General features: G+C 36.1%; 3 protein-coding genes across 5 annotated transcripts; 2 read left to right on the top strand and 1 right to left on the bottom strand.

Moving 5' to 3' along the window:
• The first annotated feature begins 425 nt into the window (after positions 1-425).
• Positions 426-6816, top strand: pgm3 (phosphoglucomutase 3). 2 transcript variants are annotated; one of them, XM_048156918.1, is made up of 13 exons: positions 426-520; positions 1106-1314; positions 1398-1582; positions 2389-2456; positions 2667-2800; positions 4500-4695; positions 4917-5074; positions 5170-5253; positions 5342-5440; positions 5687-5806; positions 6141-6263; positions 6334-6507; positions 6651-6816. In XM_048156918.1, exons 2-13 carry the CDS (start codon positions 1108-1110, stop codon positions 6738-6740), a joined length of 1638 nt encoding a protein of 545 aa, XP_048012875.1. In that variant the 5' UTR covers positions 426-520; positions 1106-1107; the 3' UTR covers positions 6741-6816. The 2 variants fall into 2 exon arrangements, with proteins under 2 accessions (XP_048012875.1, XP_048012874.1); XM_048156917.1 differs by having other exon boundaries at positions 471-568.
• Positions 6817-7828: 1012 nt separating this feature from the next.
• On the bottom strand, positions 7829-13817 carry ngs (notochord granular surface). 2 transcript variants are annotated; one of them, XM_048156066.1, is made up of 11 exons: positions 13462-13817; positions 11440-11608; positions 11199-11348; positions 10975-11094; positions 10798-10893; positions 10479-10613; positions 10273-10383; positions 10071-10181; positions 8808-8932; positions 8238-8513; positions 7829-8106 (listed from the first exon to the last, which is right to left on the bottom strand). In XM_048156066.1, the coding sequence occupies exons 1-11, from the start codon at positions 13722-13724 to the stop codon at positions 8019-8021; spliced, it is 1644 nt and encodes a 547-aa protein (XP_048012023.1). In that variant the 5' UTR covers positions 13725-13817; the 3' UTR covers positions 7829-8018. The 2 variants fall into 2 exon arrangements, with proteins under 2 accessions (XP_048012023.1, XP_048012024.1); XM_048156067.1 differs by having other exon boundaries at positions 7829-8101; positions 13462-13816.
• A 923-nt stretch (positions 13818-14740) lies between these two features.
• On the top strand, positions 14741-20788 carry ccnc (cyclin C). The gene is made up of 12 exons (XM_048155990.1): positions 14741-14944; positions 15454-15560; positions 15977-16061; positions 16183-16252; positions 16337-16388; positions 16706-16761; positions 17503-17538; positions 17624-17715; positions 18518-18585; positions 18732-18811; positions 18892-19010; positions 20010-20788. Exons 1-12 carry the CDS (start codon positions 14913-14915, stop codon positions 20062-20064), a joined length of 852 nt encoding a protein of 283 aa, XP_048011947.1. The 5' UTR covers positions 14741-14912; the 3' UTR covers positions 20065-20788.
• Positions 20789-21712: the final 924 nt, after the last annotated feature.

A 21712-nucleotide genomic window follows, 5' to 3' on the forward strand; every position in this document is an offset into this window, starting at 1 on the left:
CCAAAAAAACACAAAAAAAAGCTGAAAAGAGCTGAATATATTTAATGAAACATGATTATATTTACATATTAACAAAATATTTACATAATATTAAATATCATATAATTAATTAATAATATAATAACAAAAATCTAGAGCTGAATATATTTAATGAAACATGATTATATTTACATATTAACAAAATATTTACATAATATTAAATATCATATAATTAATTAATAATATAATATATTTTAATTTATTTAATATTTATTATATCTGTGATTGGAACTCTTATTTAGAAATACTATTATTATGATAAAACTCAGTATCTCAGGAATAACAATGAACATTCTCAATTAACACATACTGCAAGCTTTTAATATAATTATTACAGATTGACTTTGATCCGATTTGGTTAAAATATGCAAAAAGTTCCTGTTTACGTCAGGAGAGGGGCGTGACGACGAACGTCACTGTAGCCACGTAATCAGGGAAGTAGGAAGTTCTACGCAAGCTCTTCAGCCGCTGAAACAGCAGAGTGAGTGCAAAACTTCATCAACTGTCATCATATTTAACTGATTTAATGGTAAACAACCCATTTAAATAACAAGAACTCTTATAATTAGTTTGCGTGTGTCTTGTTTTCGTTTGCAAGCCTAGATAGTGTGTTGCTGTTGTGTGATTAGAAGATTCATTCATTCATTTCAGATTGAATTAAGTTGTTTTGAATAATTTAACAACTGTTATAATGTCATTATGATTTTGTTTACATCTGTTTATATCTGTTAGTGTGCATATTTTATCGTTCAATTCATTTATATTGCTGGGATAAATTACTTGGAACTTGCTGCTAATAAATTATTGGTTTGATTATTGCAGTTATTAATGGAGGTATGTGCACTTTAAATCACAAACTGTATTGTTTTTTTGTTTTTTTTAAACATTTTTCATGTTTATAGTTCAAACATCAATGCATGAAGAGCATGCTTATGATTCTTATATGCAATGATGGTTTAATGTCAATCGTAGTGTGTGATCCTGTTATGAAAGTTGTAAATGTGAAAGCAGAATATAATATAATCAAACTAACGTTACATTGAGTTATTTTTGTCTATGTTTTCAGAGATGGCTCAGTTTGAGGAGGTATCCCAGAAGTCCAAGCTGCATCCGAAGCCGGAGGGGCTGACGTTGCAGTACGGCACAGCTGGATTCCGCACTAACGCCAAACATCTGGACCACATCATGTTCCGCATGGGGCTTTTGGCAACGCTGAGGTCCAAAAAGACTAAATCCACCATTGGAGTCATGGTGACTGCCTCCCATAACCCAGAGGTAAGAAATGCACCCATCATTTACTGCCAAATCAATAGAACAATGATGCATTTTCACTGTTGCGATGTTATCGTCTTTTTCAGGAAGACAATGGGGTGAAGCTAATCGACCCCATGGGGGAGATGGTGACAGAGGTATGGGAGGGATACGCCACACAGCTAGCTAATGCCGAGCAGGACTCTCTCCTCAAAGCACTGAAAGATGTCATTGAGAAAGAGGACATCAGCATGAGTGAACCAGCGAGTGTCTACGTCGGCAAAGACACCAGGTAAGCCTGGCTTCTGTTTACACAGCAGGCAGGTTAACAACTGTCACAACTGAAAGCTTAAGTACAAGAGAAGCTATCAAACCTGTATACTTCATAGTGGCCAAGCCAGTAGATCAAGTCAAAAAACTGACAACAAATGTTTCACAGTCTGAAAATGTGATTAAATAGCTAGTGCAGCTGAAAGTTATCATGCTTATTGTAATCATCATCATCATTATCAGGATTTATTTTGGTCCTCATACACATTTAGCTACACATTATTAACTGAAAAAGGTAATAGCTGAAGCCTTAGCTTATAATACGTACCCGTTCTTTAATTAAAATAATAATAAGCATCACTACTAGGTTTAATCTTGAAAAAAGCTACTTAAGGCAACATTTCCCAAAACCTTAAGGTTACACATGTTTCATACATTAATACGGTTGTTTAAAGTATTACATGAACTGTATATATATCAATAGTGATTTATTAGGTTAAACTTTATTGTGATAGTCCACTTTAGACATTCTAATATTAATAAGTAACTTTGCAACTAAATGTCAACTCTCATTAGAGCATTAATAGACTGTTAGGGTTAGTAGAATAAGCTGGTAGACTTGCAGAGTTACTCTCAGTTGAATGTCTGTTGGTGACCATCACAATAAAGTATTAGCAGATATTGAGCAGACAGTCTACTAATACTCTAATGACTGCTAGTTGACATGTAGTTGCAAAGTTACTTATAGTTAGTAGAATGTCTAAAGTGGACCATCGAAGTATTGAAGTAAAGTGTTACCGTTTATTTCTCTTTGATTATTTTATTTAGACCAAGCAGTGCCAGTCTCTCTCAGGCTGTATTGGATGGCGTTTCCAGTTTAGGAGGCAAAACTCATGGTGTGTTCATGAGTTCCTTACATTATTACAAAACTTAATGACATTACTTTGCTTGAAGCTCATTTTAGAAATTTAAAGTAGTCTTGCCTTTACATTTTTATTTAGAGTGTAACTACAGTTGGTTTGCCCAGAGATATGACAGTACAAAGGTTGATGAATTGCTCTGTTGGTTATTCTGTTGTTGATCATGGGTGTGTGTTTCTTTTTAAGACTATGGTCTGGTCACCACTCCCCAGCTGCATTATATGGTGTGCTGTTGCAACACAAATGGCTGCTACGGCAGTCCCACTGTTGAGGGCTACTACCAGAAACTCTCTCAGGCTTTCCTTCAGCTCACGCAGAACGTAAGAGCGACATACAAGCTTCTGCATGATCACCAAACACTATAGTGCCCCTATCATGCTATTATAAATGTAGGTCTGCTACAATAGGTTTGCATGCACCCAAGGTCAAAAAACACTTTAGTTTTCTCATAATATACATTGCAGCATCATCTCTTTTCTCACAGTGTGTCTCCTTTCCAAGAGCTTACTCTGCTCTGATTGATCAGATGGCCCAGTCTGTTGTGATTGGTCTACCGCTTATAGCGCATGTCGGAAACAAAACACCTATTACCATATCTGAATTTCAGCTCCTCAGCACTTGATACATATTGATACAAACAATAACGGTGGCGTCGGTTTTACCGTATCAGTTTGAGCATGAGTGCATGCAAAGTGGATTTGCTTTGGCAGCACAGAAAACAGTGTCTTCTCGACATGTCGAACCAAACTCTTCCAGGCCTCAGCTACAACTACAGTGTTTGAGGGTGGGTCCAAGTAGGCGTTGTTTGCCGGTGTCATGACAAATCGGGTCCTTCCTCGAAATCGGGTCTCCACAGACTGTCAGTTAATGATTATCCTAAGTATAAACGAATGATATTAATTTAAAATACGCATATAGCTTACTAAATAATGCGAAGGAATGCAAATTAGTGCATAATAAAACCAATTGAAAGTCATTTTATACACTTGATTAACCGTTAATTATTATCTGTTTGCTATGCTAGTACATAAGCTAACTAGGAATTGTAATCAGGCACTAAAGAGGTTACTGATTAAAAGCAATTTGAACCAATGGGATCGCGAGGGGTCCTAATGGAGACCTGATTTCAGGGGGGACCCAATTTGTCACTACACCGGCAGCCAGTGAAGACCATAGGCTGGCATTGTGGAAATTTATGACAAACCTATGTAGGTTTGTGCAGGAAGTAAGACTAGAATTACTGACGACTCGTTCCAGGCAGTTCAGAATCTCTTTTTTCTTTTGGGAGTCAATAACTCCATTTATCATGTGCTTTGATCTTTGAAACATTTACATTCAAAAAGCATTCAAAATATCAGAAAAAGCAAAATAGGGGCACTTTAATGATCCTGTTTATTTCTAGCATTAAAGGATTAGTTCACTTTCAAATAAAATTTTCCTGATAATTTACTCACCCTCATGTCATCCAAGATGTTTATGTCTTTCTTTCTTCAGTCGAAAAGAAATTAAGGTTTTTGATGAAAACATTCCAGGATTTTTCTCCTTATAATGGACTTCAATGGACTCCAAACGGTTGAAGGTCAAAATTACAGTTTCAGTGCAGCTTCAAAAGGCTTTAAACGATACCAGACGAGGAATAAGGGTCTTATCTAGCAAAACGATCGGTCATTTTCGGAAAAAAAAGGAACAATGTATATGCTTTATATAAACAAATGATTACCTTTTGTCTTCCGCCAAAACCGCACTTTGGTATTCTTCAAAAAGCTTACGCTGTATGTCCTATGCCTTCCCTATTCTACTTACGGAAAAAATGAAACTGCCGCTGCGTTCCTTCCGTAAGTAGAATAGGGAAGGCGTAGAAAAATCCTGGAATGTTTTCATCAAAAACCTTAATTTCTTTTCGACTGAAGAAAGAAAGACATGAACATCTTGGATGACATGGGGGTGAGTCAATTATCAGGAAAAGGATTAGTTCACTTTCAAATAAAATTTAAGTGATTCCCTACTTGTATTCCGAAGGCCCCCAATCGCACCGATGATCAGAAGAAGCTTCTGGTGGATGGAGCCAACGGCATCGGTGCATTGAAGATGAGAGAAATGGAGCCGTTTCTACGCTCCGAACTGCAGGTCGTGCTTTCAAATGATGGCAGCAGCGGGAAACTCAACCACTTGTGTGGAGCAGATTACGTCAAAGTCCAGCAGAAAGCTCCTCAAGGTCTGTCAGAACTGAAAATACATTGTTCTTTGAACATCCCATGAGAATAAAGCACCTTTGATCCCAGCTGGGAAAAAACCCTTTCATATGAGATGAAAAGATTATGAAATATTTGTGTTTGTGTAATCCAAGACAGAGTTTCTTATACAATATAATGAGAGAAGCCTTGAAAACAGTAAATTATCTGTTCATACAGAAACCCCCTATTTTTTTCTCTCCAGGTGTGTGTATGGCAGCAGGTGAACGTTGCTGCTCGTTCGATGGCGATGCCGATCGCATTGTTTACTATTACACCGACTCTAAGGGCCGCTTCCATCTCCTGGACGGAGACAAGATCGCTACTCTCATCAGCACATATCTCAAAGAGCTGCTCACACAGGTTCTACACACACGAATACAGTCTTGAATGAAAATGCCACTTCTAAATTTAAATTCGGACATAAATTTTATCTGTGTGTGTGTGTGTGTGTTCAGGCTGGGTTGAATTTACAGATTGCTGTTGTTCAGACAGCATATGCTAATGGAAGCTCAACCCGCTACTTGGAGGACGTCATGAAGGTGATGTTCTTCAAAATATGTCCTGTTACTATAGTACACTTCTGTTTATGCTTATGAGATGTTAAGGTGACCTTTGACCTCTCCACAGGTCACAGTATGCTGTACGAAAACAGGAGTGAAGCACCTACATCATGCGGCGCAGGAATATGATATTGGAGTGTATTTTGAGGCCAATGGACATGGAACTGTGAGTTCACTGCAAAATAATTACAACACACTGGTCTAACCAACCAATCAGAGCGCATTGCGCTTTTTGGAAGAAGGAGTAAGGGCTTCTGCAACAATGTCAAATATGTGATAAATAAGGTGTTTTTTGAACATTCAAGCATGAAAACCTTGTAAAAGTGCATACTAGTGGGTGATTATTGGGTGTATGTGCTTTTTGATGGTTTTTACTAGTGTGTTTTTTTTTTTTTTTGCTGATATGTTTCAGGTCTTGTTCAGCAAAGCAGCACAGAAACAGATTTTGGAGCTGGTGAAAGACCAGAACACCAATGATGAGAGAAAACGTGCGGTAAAAATCCTGGAGAACACAGTCAATCTGATCAACCAGGTATAAAAACATACACCATCAAATTATATCATCAGATGCCTTATAGATATAAAATTAGGTGAGATTCTCTTTACTTAAAGGGATAGTTCTCCCAAAAATGAAAATTATCCCTTTAGACCTTTATTAACCGCCTGGAGCCGTAGGGATTATTTTTATGATGGATGGATGCATTTTTGGGGCTTCAAAATATCACCCCCCATTCACTGCCATTATAAAGCTTGGTAAAGCCAGGATATTTTTAAATATACACACCAAGGATGGCTTGAGGGTGAGTAAATCATGGGATAATTTTCATTTTTGGGTGAATTTTTCCCTCCCTCACTCTCTTCCGCAGACAGTTGGAGACGCTATCTCAGATATGCTAGTGATTGAAGCTGTATTGGCCATCAGAAGGATGACTGTACAAGACTGGGATGCAATTTACACAGACCTGCCCAACCGCCAACTTAAAGTCACGGTGTGTACTTGTGTGCGTTTGTGAGGATTGAGAGTAAGCGTATGCGTGTTTTAACTGCTGTACTCTGCAGGTGTCAGACCGGCGTGTCATAAATACGACAGATGCAGAGAGGAAGGCCGTGACTCCAGAGGGTCTGCAGGAGGCCATCGACTCGCTTGTCAAGAAGTACAAAAATGCTCGGTCATTCGTCAGACCATCTGGGACTGAAGATGTGGTCCGGGTCTATGCTGAGGCTGATACACAGGTACACACACACACTACTGGTGTCACTGTGCGCACTTTCCCTTGAATATCATTAGGGGGCTGCATAATAGTCGGCCAATCGTTAGTTGATGAAAAGAGGCTTGGTCTCTTTTTATGTGTTTATTTTTATTTGTTTATTTGCAGGAAAGTGCTGATAATCTGGCTCATGAGGTCAGCTTGGCTGTGTATCGTCTCGCTGGAGGAGTCGGAGATGAGCCTAAACCTTTACGCTAATCACACACACATGCATGCAGTCAATGTGAATCCATGCAATCAAATCATGTCAATATAATAAATACTGTAAACTATATTTTTTGTGGCACTAACAAACGTTTTGGAAAATGACAAATGTTAATAGTTTACTCTTGTACTGTATGAATGACCAACAATCTTTATAAATGGAAGTGTATGATTATGTGGGAATGTTAAACCATGATCCATGAAAATATTTCTTCAGTTTTGACAAATCTTTTCAATTTACCTGCCATCTTGATAATAGAGGAAGAAATTACACTACTGTTCAAAAGTTTGGTCTTGGTAAGATTTTTTTAAAATATTTTTGAAAGAAATCTCACCGCTAAATTTATTGGATAAAAAAAAAATTTAAATTCTATGTCAAAATTATAATAACTCTTTTTTTTTTTTTTTTTATTTGAATCTATTTTATAAATAATTTCTCCTAGTCATGACAAAGCTGAAGTTTCAGCATCATTACTCCAGTCTTCAGTGTCACATGATCCTTCAGAAATCATTCTAATATGCTGATTTGCTGCTCAAGAAATATTTCTTATTATTATCAATGTTGAAAACCGTTGTGCTGCTTCATATTTTTGTGGAAAATATGATATATTTTTTTGAGGAATCTTTGATGAATGGAAAGTTCGAAAGAACAGTGTTGGTTTGAAATAGAAATCTTTTGCAATGTAAAAGTCTTTTTGTAACTTCTGATCAATTAAATGCATCCTTGCTGAATAAAAATAATTTCTCTGAAAAAAATAATACTAACCCTAAACTTTGAAAGGTAGTGTATGTGCAATCAATATGAGGCAGATCTCCAATAAAAGCCTTATTTACTAATTAAAATACAGTTCAGGTGAATTAGATCTAAACTGTAAGGCATTACTGGACTGTATAGCATCATGTGATTTTATACTGTTTTTAGCTCTAATTCTTAGAAAATTAAATATTTTAGCACCATCATTTTGGTAGTTTCTTTGACATGCTGTTAAAAAGTCTCTACTTTTCTTTCCATATTACAGCATTGATTCTCTTTGTGTGCCATATAAGCACTTCGGACACAGAACAACTTTTGGAAAAACAAATGCTGTGCAATCAAGCTTTATTTGTATTGATGAATCAGATAACACACAGTTAAATGCTTAATACATGCTGTAATAGCAGATTAGTCGAAGCACAAAGTAGGTAGTAAAGGATGATGGCAGAACGTGCACATAACTTATGAACTTTGGAGGTTTGGGACGAGACCTCATGACTCTAACGCAAGGGTTTAATTCAATCGTTCTCATCTGCGGCGCCAGAGATGGTGATGGTGCGTTCTTCTGTGTCCCTTTGAATCGTGTCCTCATCTGTCTTAACTGTTCTGCAACCAAAGAGAATTGGGCATTAGCTTCTGGAACAACATCAAGAAACATTTACATGTATTTTAATTGCCTTTTAATATACTAACTTGCAACTTTTTTGTGATATTATAGTAGAGCGGTTTACTTGTACCTAATGAGGACCGTCTTCCTCTCCGTCATCTCCACAGCCTCTTCATGGCTGAACTCCTCCACAGACTCGTGATGGTTGTGGTTGACTATTGAGCTGCTGGAGACCATCTTCTCTGAGGCGGCTGAGCTCACCGCTGCAGTTAGCCCTTGACTGTGGGCTCCTGTCGAGCTGAGTGCTGCCCCAGAAACACTGCTGACCATTCCTGCGCTCACGCACAAGAGAGACAGACCGTCCACCATGCTGGATAATCGACTGTCTTCTCCCTCTATCAGCTTCCTGCAGAGCCACAGTCACAGGAAAATGAGTTGCACTCTTAGATAAAAGGTTCAGTAGGGAACTTCTATATAGGACAGTGGTGCTCAGATTCATAAATGTTTTGTTAGTTTTTATCATGATAAACAAAACATGTAAGAATCATAAACTCTTGTTGGTCAAATCCAAAAGCCAATGGAAAAATCCTATTGTGTTTTTTTCAAGGGAACCAGGGTGATGCTAACTTCTGGATTGACCTTACATTGTCACTGCAGCACTGAATTGCTCATTCAAGGTGTAATGGCAGAACTGCAGTACCTGTATGTGGTGATTTCAATCTCCAGCGACATCTTAATGTTGAGCAGATCCTGATATTCTCTCAGCAACAGTGCAATCTTCCCCTTAATAGATTTCAGTTCCTCCTTCAGAGTCTCTATACGGATCTATGACACATGAATTCGAGAGATCTTTAAATTATCTTGATTTTGTGAGTGTAGTTTGCTTGTGCAAAGATGTTCTGAGGGATTTTAGCATGTTGCTATGTGGTTCTTAAAGCATTTTGGGTGGGTGCTAGAGTTTGCAGGGTGGTTGCTTGATGGCCCAGTGATATCAATGATGTCTCGATGATATTCTGCGCTTGAAGACTTTTAAGTTTATAAGTTTGACTGGCTGCATCCAAAATGACACACTTCCCTTCCCTATAATATACACTCTTTTTTTGCAGTGATGCCATAGATGAACCATTTTTGGTTCCTCAAAGAACCTTTCAGTGAACAGTTCTTATAAGAACCATTTTTTTTAGAACATTTTAATGATCTAAAGAACCTTTTTCCACTAGAAGAACCTTTTGTGCAATGGAAAGTGTCCATGGATGTTAAAGGTTCTTCATGGAACCATCAATGACAAAAAAGAACATTCATTTTTAAGTAGGTGAAAGACAGTATGTGAAAAGAGTAGTATGTCCGAATTCACAGTAAGCCAAAAGGACCTGAATGAATAACTACTACTTAAGTGCACAGCTGATGGACACTTTACAATACCATGAGGCTGGAGAGGATTTTGTGAATGGCAATGAAGTGGCACAACTGATGCTGGTTAGTCACATGACAATTACAACATTACGAATGTAGTACGTCTGGACTTCATTCATACTACGTACATTAATGTTATATAGAAAATACTTTTTTAACGGTTGCAAAGTAATTACTTATTTAAAAGAAGTACCTGTTTTCAGTGTTGGGGGTAGCGCATTAAAAGTAACATGAGTAACGTAATCAGATTACTTTTTTAAGTAACTACTAAAGTAACGGATTACTTGTACCTTTACATTTACCAAAAATAGAACTTTTTTCTTGTTATAAAAAGACCAGATGAGAAAAAGTAACATAAAAGCAATGTAACATTACTTTCCATAAAAAGTAACTAAGTAATGCAATTAGTTAGTATTCAGGGAGTAACACAATATTGTAATGCATTACTTTTAAAAGTAACTTTCCCCAAAACTGCCTATTTTAGAGAGTATATTATTTCATGCGCAGCCACTGTGACATTCTCTTTACATTGAAGGGGGCGTGTCTTTACCAGTAGCTCCTCCTCCTCCTGCTTGTATTTCTCCTGGGCTTCTTTGATCTGGAGCAGCAGTGCTTCATTCCTGTTTTTAAGAGCATCTAGTTCTCTCTGTTTATTCTGGATCTGCAAACATATACGCATTAAATTATAAGGCCGTACAGTTTGGTGTTTTCGTTATATGAGGCACAGGAGAAGAAAACACCATTTCCCACACCTCTCTCTTAGAAGCTGTGATTTCTTCTCTGACGCTCCTTGCTGTTTCCATGTGCCGTGATGTTGCTTTGTTTAGATCTTGGAACTTCGATTTGTACCAGGCATCCATTTCCTAGTGAACACCGGTCGGGAAAAACATGAGCAGAAGTGAGCGCCGAAGGTCAGTATCAGGGATGATGAGGTTTATTTGCAGCCTGTCCTGATTACCTGCAGGTTTTGGGCGGCGATGCTGTCATATTGAGCCTGGATCTGTTTGAGAGCGGAGGCCAGATCGGGCAAAGAGAAAGCCACATCCACCTTAGCCACAGATCCATAAATCTGAGCCATCAACTCCTCGATTTCCTGACATACAGAAAAAGTTGATTAATCAAAACAGTTGTCAGAAAATAAATTCAATTATGTACTGTTAAACCAAGTGATTGAAGGCAATTTCAACTTTATTGATTCAATTACAATCAAATTACAATTAAATTTAGAAATCTGTACTGTGATGCAGATTTCATAATAATATGTAAATAGACTGAACCTTTTTGTGAATCCTCTGTAGGAACTCAAGCTCCACTTCTAGGTTTTCCAGTCGTTTTTCCAAGGCAATTCGGGCAGATGTGGCTGCATCCACATCCTAGTTGACAGAGGGAGTTTGGAAATCATCATCATGTAAATCCAAGTGATGTTAGACTTTCTGTATTTAGTTGGAACTTACCGGTCTGAAGGCTTCGATCTCAAGCTCTGCCTTCTTTCTGGCCTCCAAAGCTTCCTCGTATTTGACCTTCAGCATTTCCAGCTGACCTGCCATGGCATCCTTTGCTGCTACTGCCAGGTCCTACAAGGGCACAGAGGCAGTTATCATGGCGATCGTTGCTAGTGATGAGTGAGAGTTATGGTGTACATGTGTAAGTGAGTAAGGCATAATGGTCCATTTCTCACCCGCTGGACTTTCATCTGGTCAGCAATCCTGATCAGCTCCCTCAGCTGCTCCTCATAGAGCAGACGCAGGCCAGACGGCTTCACATAGTGACCCTTGATGGCATCAATTTCTGTCTCCAGTAGCTTGTTGCTCTGCTCCAGAGAACGTACCTGCAGCAGCCACACCAAAACTCACAGGGCTGTCTTTAAAATGGGCAACATAGAGAAACCAAAAGAGCGAGTATAGTGTAAAGTGTCTTACCTTCTCGATGTATACAGCCAGGCGGTCGTTCAGGGCAACCATCTCTTTTCTCTCACTGGTGCGTGTGCTGAGGAAAGCCTGGTTCTCAGCTGCGGCAGCATCCAGATCCACAGCACCTCCTGCAACCCCAAAACCCATGCCCAGACACAGTGTTCCCATACTAACACTGCTGCAGAGGGAAACAAAACATACATTTATAACATACTGTATAGTCCAAAAGTTTGGAACCACTAAGATTTTTAATATTTTTAAAAGACGTTTCGTCTGCTCACCAAGGCTACATTTATTTAATTAAAAATACAGTAAAAAACAGTAATATTGTGAAATATTATTACAATTTAAAATAACTGTGTACTATTTAAATATATTTGACAAAGTAATTTATTCCTGTGATGCAAAGCTGAATTTTCAGCATCGTTACTCCAGTCTTCAGTGTCACATGATCCTTCAGAAATCATTCTAATATGCTGATTTGCTGCTCAATAAACATTTATGATTATTTTCAATGTTGAAAACAGTTGTGTACTTTTTTTTTCAGGATTCCTTGATGAATAGAAAGTTCAAAAGAACAGCATTTATCTGAAATACAAAGCTTCTGTAGCATTATACACTACCGTTCAAAAGTTTGGGGTCAGTAAGAATTTTTATTTTTATTTTTTTGAAAAGAAATTAAAGAAATGAATACTTTTATTCAGCAAGGATGCATTAAATCAATCAAAAGTGGCAGTAAAGACATTTATAATGTTACAAAAGATTAGATTTCAGATAAACACTGTTCTTTTGAACTTTCTATTCATCAAATAATCCTGAAAAAAAAAATATTGTACACAAATATTTTGTACAATTGTACACATTAAATGTTTCTTGAGCAGCAGATCAGCATATTAGAATGATTTCTGAAGGATCATGTGACACTGAAGACTGGAGTAATGATGCTGAAAATTCAGCTTTGCATCACAGGAATAAATTACTTTGTGAAATATATTCAAATAGAAAACAGTTATTTTAAATTGTAATAATATTTCACAATATTACTGTTTTTTACTGTATTTTTAATTAAATAAATGTAGCCTTGGTGAGCAGACGAAACTTCTTTTAAAAACATTAAAAATCTTAGTGGTTCCAAACTTTTGGACTGTACTGTATATATATATATATATAATATATATATATATATATATATATAATATCCTATAATAGCCAGTGCTATTTTAGTATCATATAGCCTACTATTATAGTTTTTGTTAAAATTTGGATTTAGATTTTATTTTTATAATTTTTTTTTAATATATTTTATTTCATTTCTGTAAATATTTATTTTATTTCAAGTAATTATTATTTTTTGTTTGGGTTTTAGTTAATGATTATATTATATTATATTATATTATATTATATTATATTATATTATATTATATTATATTATATTATATTATATTATACAGTAGTGAAAAAAAGGTGATGTCAAGGGGATAATTGTTTTTTATGACCCTACAAGTTCAATCAAACCATCAGAATGTGAGGAAACTATTTTATAGCCTACATATTAAAATATTTAAAAAAATTAGAGAAGAACAAAACACTAAACTTGGTTAAGGTATTTTTCTGACAAAACTGTTTGGCAAAAAAGGCAAACTAGCTACAGGTTTTATTTTACTATGCAAAAAAAAAAAATAAAAAAAATAATGCATTGAAAAACAAAAGCTCACAGGAATAAGCATTCATACAACATAATCAGTTATTAATATTTCTAAAAAATGCTGGGTTAAATATGGACAAACCCAGGGACTGGGTTGTTTTCACCCAGCCATTTTTTCAACCAATTTTGGATTTATTTTTTTAGCCAGCAATATATTAATATAGTAAAAGGCATGTTTTTGCTCACCCCCAAATAGGTTATGTCGCCACAATTTGGCATGTTTCATTGCCTTATCACAAGTAAAACTATTGACTCCAAGCACAACTATGCAATATGCTAACAAAATCTTTAACACATTTTAATTATCTTCTCTACAGGCCACTTACCTGGTCATGCGTGATTTGCGGGATCCGGAGAGCGTCCTGCGCCCCATAGTGCCGCTGCGGGTGTAACTGGCGGAGCGGTGGCGAGCGGCCCCGCGGGTGGGCGAAGGACTGGACACCCGGACCTGGAGAGTGGAAGACGAGGTCAGGCCACCCTCAAAGTGACGGCGGTAAGATGACATCCTTTCTGGGCTGTGACTCATGGTGAAGGTGATGGTCCTTGCGCGTCTCCAAAGATGCGACAGAAGCGTTCTGTCCTCACTCATTCATGATGGAGCTTTATACCTGCTGTCCGGACGAGGAATGTCGAACCTTAGTCTGACACAGAGTCGAACCCTCTCTGAACTATCTGACGGGCCACCGCGAAGAGCTTTACCGCGATAAAAATAGAGCAGTGAGCTTTCCTACTGGAGATGGCAAGCCTGAGTCCTTTATTAATGAAATTCTCTGCAGTAAAACTGTCTGAAAACTTGGAGATTGAAAGTATAGTGACTTCATCAAGGAGGAACATCCTGATATAATTAGGCTATCATAAATTGTCGTTATGGAGTCATTCTGTTCTGGAAACAAACAAACACTTAAATTATAATTATTATATAGACCTATATAGCATCTGTCTTTCAATCAAAGACATAAGATATTATTTGTTACATTTAAATAGTATATACCCAGGTGAAAAAGTACTATAGTAATTTATAGTAAATACTATAGTGTTTTTGAACCATACTATAGTAAAGTACTTGAATTAATTTATGTTAATATAACAACTATACTAATATAAACAAATTACTTTACCCAATACTGTACTAAGTTTTCTTTAATCTATAGGGTATATTATACTACAATACACTACAGTTTACTGTAGTAAAAACTAAAGTATACTACAGTATTTATTACAGTTGATCAGTTCACTAGGCCTATAATTGATATTACAGTATGCAGTAGAATTCATTAATAAAGTGTTGTAAATACTATAATATATACAGTATACTACAATTTACTATAGTATGTCTCAAAAACACTATAGTATTTACTATAGTATTTTTCACCTGGGTGTATATATATATATATATATATATATATATATATATATAAACAAACAGTAAAATTATATCTTTCATAATTATATATTATATTATATTATATTATATTATATTATATTATATTATATTATATTATATTATATTATATTATATTATATTATATTATATTATATTATATCAAAGGTATTTATTTACTAATAAACTCGAATATGTAAAACAAGAAGAGCGCAGGAATCTGTCCGGAACTGATGTGTCAGTTTGCTTCCTCCCGGACAGTTTTCTTTTACACATTGAAATTCTACGGAGTGTTTTTTGTGTCGCGCTCCTCGTCTGATTTAATCAGAGCATCGTTTCATTTAAACACAATTTAACATCACTTTAAGGGTTATTTTCTACCTCAAACACTTCAAGATGGCAGGGAACTTCTGGCAGAGTTCACATTAGTAAGTAGAGACGTGTTTTGTGACACAAATCGAGGGCATTAAAGGTATTTCTAGAGGTGTTGCTCCGAAGCTGAAGAGAAATAAAAACGTTAAAATTAATGGATTTGGCTGATTAAAGCGAACTGTTTACCAAATCTCGGTTAATGTCATGATAAAGAATAGAAGCTAGATTCAATGACTTTTATTGTTTGAACAGTATAAATCTCTGGATTATTAGCTTTAGCCGACTGGCTAAAAAAAAAAAACAGGAATTTAATTTATGAATAATTTGGGTAAATGTATTATTGAAGGCATGAGTTTCTTTCATCCTTTTATTTGATATTAAGACTTAATTATTATAGTGTTGTGATGTTTTGATGCGCATATGAAGTTTTGATATGATTGATTATTTGTTCTTTGACGTTAAGAGTTTATTAAATATACACTGCAATACTGCTGTGTTGATTGGTGTGCTAGTATTCATTTATGATTTCTAAATTTAAAGTATTTGATGTGCTTATTCCCACCAGCCTACAGTGGGTTCTGGACAAACAGGATCTGATGAAGGAGAGACAGAAAGATCTCAAGTTCCTCACAGAAGAGGAGTACTGGAAGCTACAGATATTTTTTGCCAATGGTTTGGAGATAAATTATAACCTTCCTGTCTAACTGAAATGTAGAGTGAATATGGGCCTGTTCTGAATGTGACTGCATTTATAGACTGTATATGCAATCTAATATTCATATATGCATATACAGAAATTTTAAGATTTGCTTAATGACTGTTAAGGCTACAGTTGAGCATTAATGTACATTTTCAGGTTTTATTTAGCTACTTATATACATTTAGCTACATATATATATATATATATATATTTTTTTTTTTTATTATTATTATTATTATTTTTTTTTATTTAGCTATTTATAAATATCTAAATATATCTATATATCAGTATATATATAAATATTTTAAGGCAATGTTAATTAAAAGTCTATAGGAATAAACCTTTTCTTTAAACACTTTACATAGTTTAATTTGTCATCTCATGGCAGTGATTCAAGCCTTGGGAGAACACTTGAAACTCAGGCAGCAGGTCATCGCCACAGCAACTGTCTACTTTAAGCGCTTCTACGCCAGGTGAGTGGGTCATTGCTATGGTTACAGCATTCATTTCCTCCATACAGATTGATACTCATGATCTAGAATGATGGCCGTTCTATTTTTGATAGATTGAAGTAAACTCTTGTCTCATTTTCAGGTACTCTCTGAAGAGCATAGACCCTGTGCTGATGGCCCCTACATGTGTGTTTCTGGCCTCTAAAGTAGAGGTAAACACTGTCTCAGTATAGGAATTTCTGTTGAAAGATGCATCATATTTGAATATTGATCAATGGAAATTCTGTCCCTGACAGGAATTTGGTGTTGTTTCGAACACACGCCTTATTTCAGCAGCAACGTCTGTGTGTAAGTGATTTATATTTTACAAACTCAACAAACTGCAGCAGATATTACTACAGAAATATATAAGTGCTAGAAGTTTTTTTTTTTTAGTTCTCTAAAGCTGAATTGTACAAATATATTTGCTTATGATGTTCAGAGATTAAAATAAAGTGTAAATCAGCATATAATGAAACTTTGTTTTAGTCATAATTGCCAAATTCCTTCAGTATCAGAAAGGTTTGGCTTGCTGATTTATCCGTTCTTGGTCTTTACTCATGCAATCATTTCATAGAATAGAATGTTTTTGCTGATTTTATTTTTTCATTTTCTTTTTGTAACAGTGAAAACAAGGTTCTCTTATGCCTTTCCAAAGGAGTTTCCCTTCAGAATGAATCATGTGAGTCAAACTCCAGTGCTTTCTACACCAGAAAACTCATGAGACACTGATCTGGCATGTAAGCGAGTGCGAGTTGTACCAGATGGCCTTGATATTGCAGTCCAAGTCTGAGAATAGTTTGTGCTGAACGAATTACGATTACACTTTATTTTAAGATGTCTTTGTTACAGTCTAATTATGCATTCAAGTACTGATTAATATTAATTGACTTCACGTGTTAGGGTTAGGGTTTCTTTGCATGTAATTATAACATGTGTAACAAGGACGACACTGTTAAATAAAGCGATACCAGAATTACTTTGCTCCGGATCAAGATTTTGGAAATCTGACAGCGTCACTAGATATCTAGATAATAACTTCTTGTAACTGTCTGATTCATATGATGGAAACGCTTGCCAGGAGTCTGAGATTATGTGTGCTGTGATGATTCGGCCTTCAGTGTCACCAAGTTTCTGACACCCAATCAGGAGTGACATACCTCACGTTCCCGACAGCTTCGTAGGAAAGTCTCATTATCGTGATAAATGGCTTCTGGTTTTGTCAACTCATGTCTCGGGCTGGTGATAAGTGTTATTTGGTCAGCGTGCCACTGGTCAGGTGTTGTAAGGGAAACATCTCGGCTGTCTAGAGTGCTGGAGGAACGTTCGTGGATCACCGTAATGGGAAAGATGATAATTAGTCCACATAACGTGTTAGTGCGAGGATTTCACAGTAAACTCATGCCTTTCTCTGTTTCTCTAGATCTTGGAGTGTGAATTCTACTTACTGGAGCTCATGGTTGGTATCGTTTCTTCTTCAGAAGGATGTTTAGGTGTTTGTTCTCAGCATGTGTTCATGGATGTTTGGCTTTGTTTTATTTTAGGACTGCTGTCTGATCGTGTACCACCCTTACAGGCCGTTACTGCAGTATGTGCAAGACATGGGTCAGGAGGACATGCTGCTGCCGCTGGCTTGGTGAGGAGTGTGTGTGGCTTCAGATGGCACGACGAAACAAACAACCACTGTTCACTTTTCTTTATGTGTCAATATAAAGCTGTCTAAATGTAGAATTAGACCAGACTATATACTAGGTGTCGGCCATTTTAGGCTTCCTAGTTATACATTTTGCCATATCCCCGCCTAAATTTATAAATGCACACAACCATATTTTACAAGTTCAAAAATTAAACATTCAAACATTACTTGATCGATCACAAATGTACTTTTTTGATTTGTAACATAGAAATAGTGCAGATTAGAAGATTGGCTATAGGAAATTATTGCTGCTAAATCTGTACATCTCCAAAAAGCTTTTTGGTTTCTAACCACCTTATTTTTAAGTCATGAATCAAAAGTTGCGATAGTCTTTTCTTCCCTGTTATGACGTATATCCAAGTGAAACGGCTTCTCGAACAAGAAAAAGTGTAGAGTGGGCATATGAATTAAAAAAATAATGATGTGCACCCATTAACCATTCATAATAAATACTGCAGTATTCCATTAAAAATCATGGGGTCCGTGTGCGGCCATTTGTAGAATGTGTGAGGTTTCCGGTGTCATTAGCTTCCAGTTATTTAAGCTTATTTTCCAGTTATTGCAAACTGTATTTATTATATTATTTTAATGTGTTGTCATAATCATAAACACATCACTTTGTAGTACAGTTTTTTGGTCTTCTAGTTATTTACCTATAATGACATTAACTTCCGTGTTGCAAAATAAGCTGGATAAGTGAACGTGAATGTCTGATGTGATTGTTCTGTCTCTGTGTTTGTAGGAGGATAGTGAATGACACCTACAGAACGGACCTGTGTCTGCTTTATCCTCCATTTATGATTGCACTTGGTAAGAAAAAACTTTCTTCACTCATTCCGACAGGGTTATGCTTGCAAGCCATCAGAAAACTTGAAGATTTAGATCTGAATCGCTGCATAACAAATTGTCACATACTGGTGAGCGGACTTACAGATACTGTCTCCTTCCTTCTCCAGCCTGTCTGCATGTGGCATGTGTGGTACAGCAGAAAGATGCCAGGCAGTGGTTTGCTGAGCTGTCTGTCGACATGGAGAAGGTAAGACACATTCAGCTGTCTTGCCGTGGACGTTATCCCCCATGTGAGTGTACATTAACATTGGAGCTTTTCTGCAACAGATCCTGGAGATCATCAGGGTGATACTGAAACTCTATGACCAGTGGAAGAACTTTGATGATAGAAAGGAAATGGCTGCTGTGCTCAACAAGGTGCCCAAACCCAAACCCCCTCCTAACAGGTACGATAGCCTGCAGCGAATGAATCGCTTGATACCTCGGTTATCAAAATCACACAACAGTATTTTAATTAAAATGGAAATAGCATGGTGTTCATTATTTCACCACTGCTAAGAGAAACTGTGAGATGAGGTTAATATCATTACTCTTTATTTGAAATGAACTCATTCACTAGATATCCATAAGCAATTCTTAAAGGTGCGGTAAGCCATTTCTATGAAATGCTGTTGAAGGTGGATCAGACTGAGCACCATTTTTTTTTTTTTTTTTTTTTTTTTTTTTGGGCGAAGCATTAATTTGCTTGACTGCAGCTATGATAAAGAGTCATCCATCCTTGCATTGCATGTTTGTGCATTTGGGGGCAGAGCGATGAAGAGAGGGGGAGTGTTTGTTTCGGTTGATTTCAAATATAAACAATGTTTCTCAGAAATCGCTTACTGCCCCTTTAAATTCTTCAAAAATGTGTCCTAGATAATTATAGTACAATTCTATACTTTTTATAACCCTTACAAGCAGGCTTTCAGACAGAATTTTACAATTTGTGCATTTAAAGACTAGTGTTAGTTTAGTATTCTTTATATACTTTTATATTATTTATTAATATTTTATGTTTTTAGTTTAATTTTAGAGTTTTTGTAATGTGATTTTTTTTTTTTTTTTTTTTTTTTTTTTTTTTCTCTGTATAGCTTTCATTTTTATTGAATTATTAGTTTTAGTTCTTTAACTTAAACTTATTTTATTTCAGTTAGTTGTCCAGGCAACATTTTTAATAATTACGTTTTTAAAATTGATATTTATATACATTTATTATTATTATTATTATTTATAATAATTATTATTAAGCTTATTAATTTATTACAGCTTTGTTTCAATTACTGAAAATGATTTTTAAAATATTTTTTTAGTTTTAGAAAAGTGGAAAAGCCCTTTTATTAAGCCTGTTTTATCTCATCTCACTCTCTTGCACTTTTCTCACTATTTTCTTGCCCTTCTTAATACAGCGAGACTGACCAGAGCTCAAACGGGAGTCAAAACAGCTCCTACAGTCAGTCCTAGAGCACCACCTGCTGAAGGACCTGAGGCAGAGTGATTCGGGGAGGCAAACACAGCACATTTTGGCACATTTGAATGCTGCTTTTCACAAGCACATCGTTTTATGACCGTGGGGAAACAGATTCCTGGCACACACGTCCTCTCTTTCCTTTTCTCTGGGTTCTTCCACCAATCAGAGCAGATAGAATGATGCCACCTCCTTCCTTCCACCAATCAGAGCAGCCCCTGTCATTCTAGGAGCAGGAGGAAAGCAGACTGCTCACCTATAGGAAATCTGCTTTGATTTAGAGTCTGTTGCCAAGCTTAAGGCTGTAGTGTTGAATGTTATGTACAAAAACCCACACAAACGCATTGATTAAGAGAGGTGCTGTTTTCCCAGATCTTGTAAGTTGATGATCCTGACTTCCTTGAAAAGTCCCATGAAGCTTTCTTTCAACGGATGCTCTTTGGGAACAAAGAAAACTTGATCATTTTCTGTGTCTGAGAGCGATGAAGAAAGAGAGAGTGAGAGTGTGTTTAATTGCAAATGTATTTGTATGCGTGCCTCTCGTTGACCATATCACAGTTTGTATTCCTCAGGGAAATGGATCAGTCCTTTCTACAAAGTGGCTGTCTGTAAACTGATTGGCCACAGGGCTATGTGACGGCGATCTTTTTGAACCCTTGTACTGTGTAATCAAATCCTGATTGGATACATTTTCTTTGACACGTGTGTGGATGAGAGTCAGAATGCACAAGTGACACAGATAATTGAGTTGATCACAATAAGCTCCCAAAATGCATTTGTAAATATACTTTCCTTATATAGCCCTTGACTTTTTAAAATTATTTTTGTCTTATTATAAATTTACTGTATGATTGTGCTACGTGTACTTGCCATTACCCAATTGCTGTTTCTTTTGCTTTCATTTTGTTGTTTTGTATTGATGTATTCATCAAGTTTAATGGAGGACAAGCCAATATCTTGAGGGTTTTGGACAGAAATGTATTGATTAATTGAGGCAGTGAAGATCTCCATCTTGGGTGTGGTTATCAGTTCCCATCAGCATCACATCATTTGTTTGAGGGACACGTAACTATTTGCGGAAAGACTTTCAAAAGATTTTACCATAAGTAGATGTTTTGCTGTGTTCTGAATGGCATTTGTTTTTGCTTCGTCTCTCACTGTGGTCCTATGTTTAACAGTGCTGCGGGAGTGTTGCCCTTCGAGCATAAATGTGGCACCATGTATGTATTATTTGCCTGTAAATATATTTGATGTGAGAACTGTGGGGGTGAGAGGGCTTGGAGTGTTATCTTATTGTTTTTTTGTTTTTGTTTTATTTTTGTCTATAACAGAGCTCGGAAGCCTTATTGAATAAAGCTGCTGTTGAAAAAAATTAGTCTGATCTTTTTTTTTTTTTTTAGGTTCAGAGAAAAATATTTTGTTTTTTATATTAACAGTGAATGTATTAAGTATGTGTTAATTCAGTTGTCCTAGCAAATACTTAGATTTTGAACATGCATTTGTTTTTGTCATTTAAAACCCCAAACATTTTTTATATGCAATATATATAGACTATAGAATGAGAAAAAAAAGAGATATGTAATATATAAAAATTGTATATATATATGTATGTATGTATATATGTATGTATGTATGTATGTATGT

Source organism: Megalobrama amblycephala, linkage group LG14 (genome assembly GCF_018812025.1).
Source record: "Megalobrama amblycephala isolate DHTTF-2021 linkage group LG14, ASM1881202v1, whole genome shotgun sequence".
Lineage (NCBI taxonomy): Eukaryota > Metazoa > Chordata > Actinopteri > Cypriniformes > Xenocyprididae > Megalobrama > Megalobrama amblycephala.

Coding starts and splice junctions, on each gene's coding strand:
- ngs (XM_048156066.1), bottom strand. CDS start 13,724: ATGAGTGAGGACAGAACGCTTCTGTCGCATCTTTGGAGACGCGCAAGG. Junction 11,349..11,439: donor TGGCTGTATACATCGAGAAG/GTAAGACACTTT, acceptor TGGCTGCTGCAG/GTACGTTCTCTGGAGCAGAG. Junction 10,182..10,272: donor TCACAGCTTCTAAGAGAGAG/GTGTGGGAAATG, acceptor ATATGTTTGCAG/ATCCAGAATAAACAGAGAGA.
- pgm3 (XM_048156918.1), top strand. CDS start 1,108: ATGGCTCAGTTTGAGGAGGTATCCCAGAAGTCCAAGCTGCATCCGAAG. Junction 2,457..2,666: donor TTTAGGAGGCAAAACTCATG/GTGTGTTCATGA, acceptor TTTCTTTTTAAG/ACTATGGTCTGGTCACCACT. Junction 5,441..5,686: donor AGGCCAATGGACATGGAACT/GTGAGTTCACTG, acceptor GATATGTTTCAG/GTCTTGTTCAGCAAAGCAGC.
- ccnc (XM_048155990.1), top strand. CDS start 14,913: ATGGCAGGGAACTTCTGGCAGAGTTCACATTA. Junction 16,062..16,182: donor TTTAAGCGCTTCTACGCCAG/GTGAGTGGGTCA, acceptor TCTCATTTTCAG/GTACTCTCTGAAGAGCATAG. Junction 16,389..16,705: donor TTCAGCAGCAACGTCTGTGT/GTAAGTGATTTA, acceptor TTTTTGTAACAG/TGAAAACAAGGTTCTCTTAT.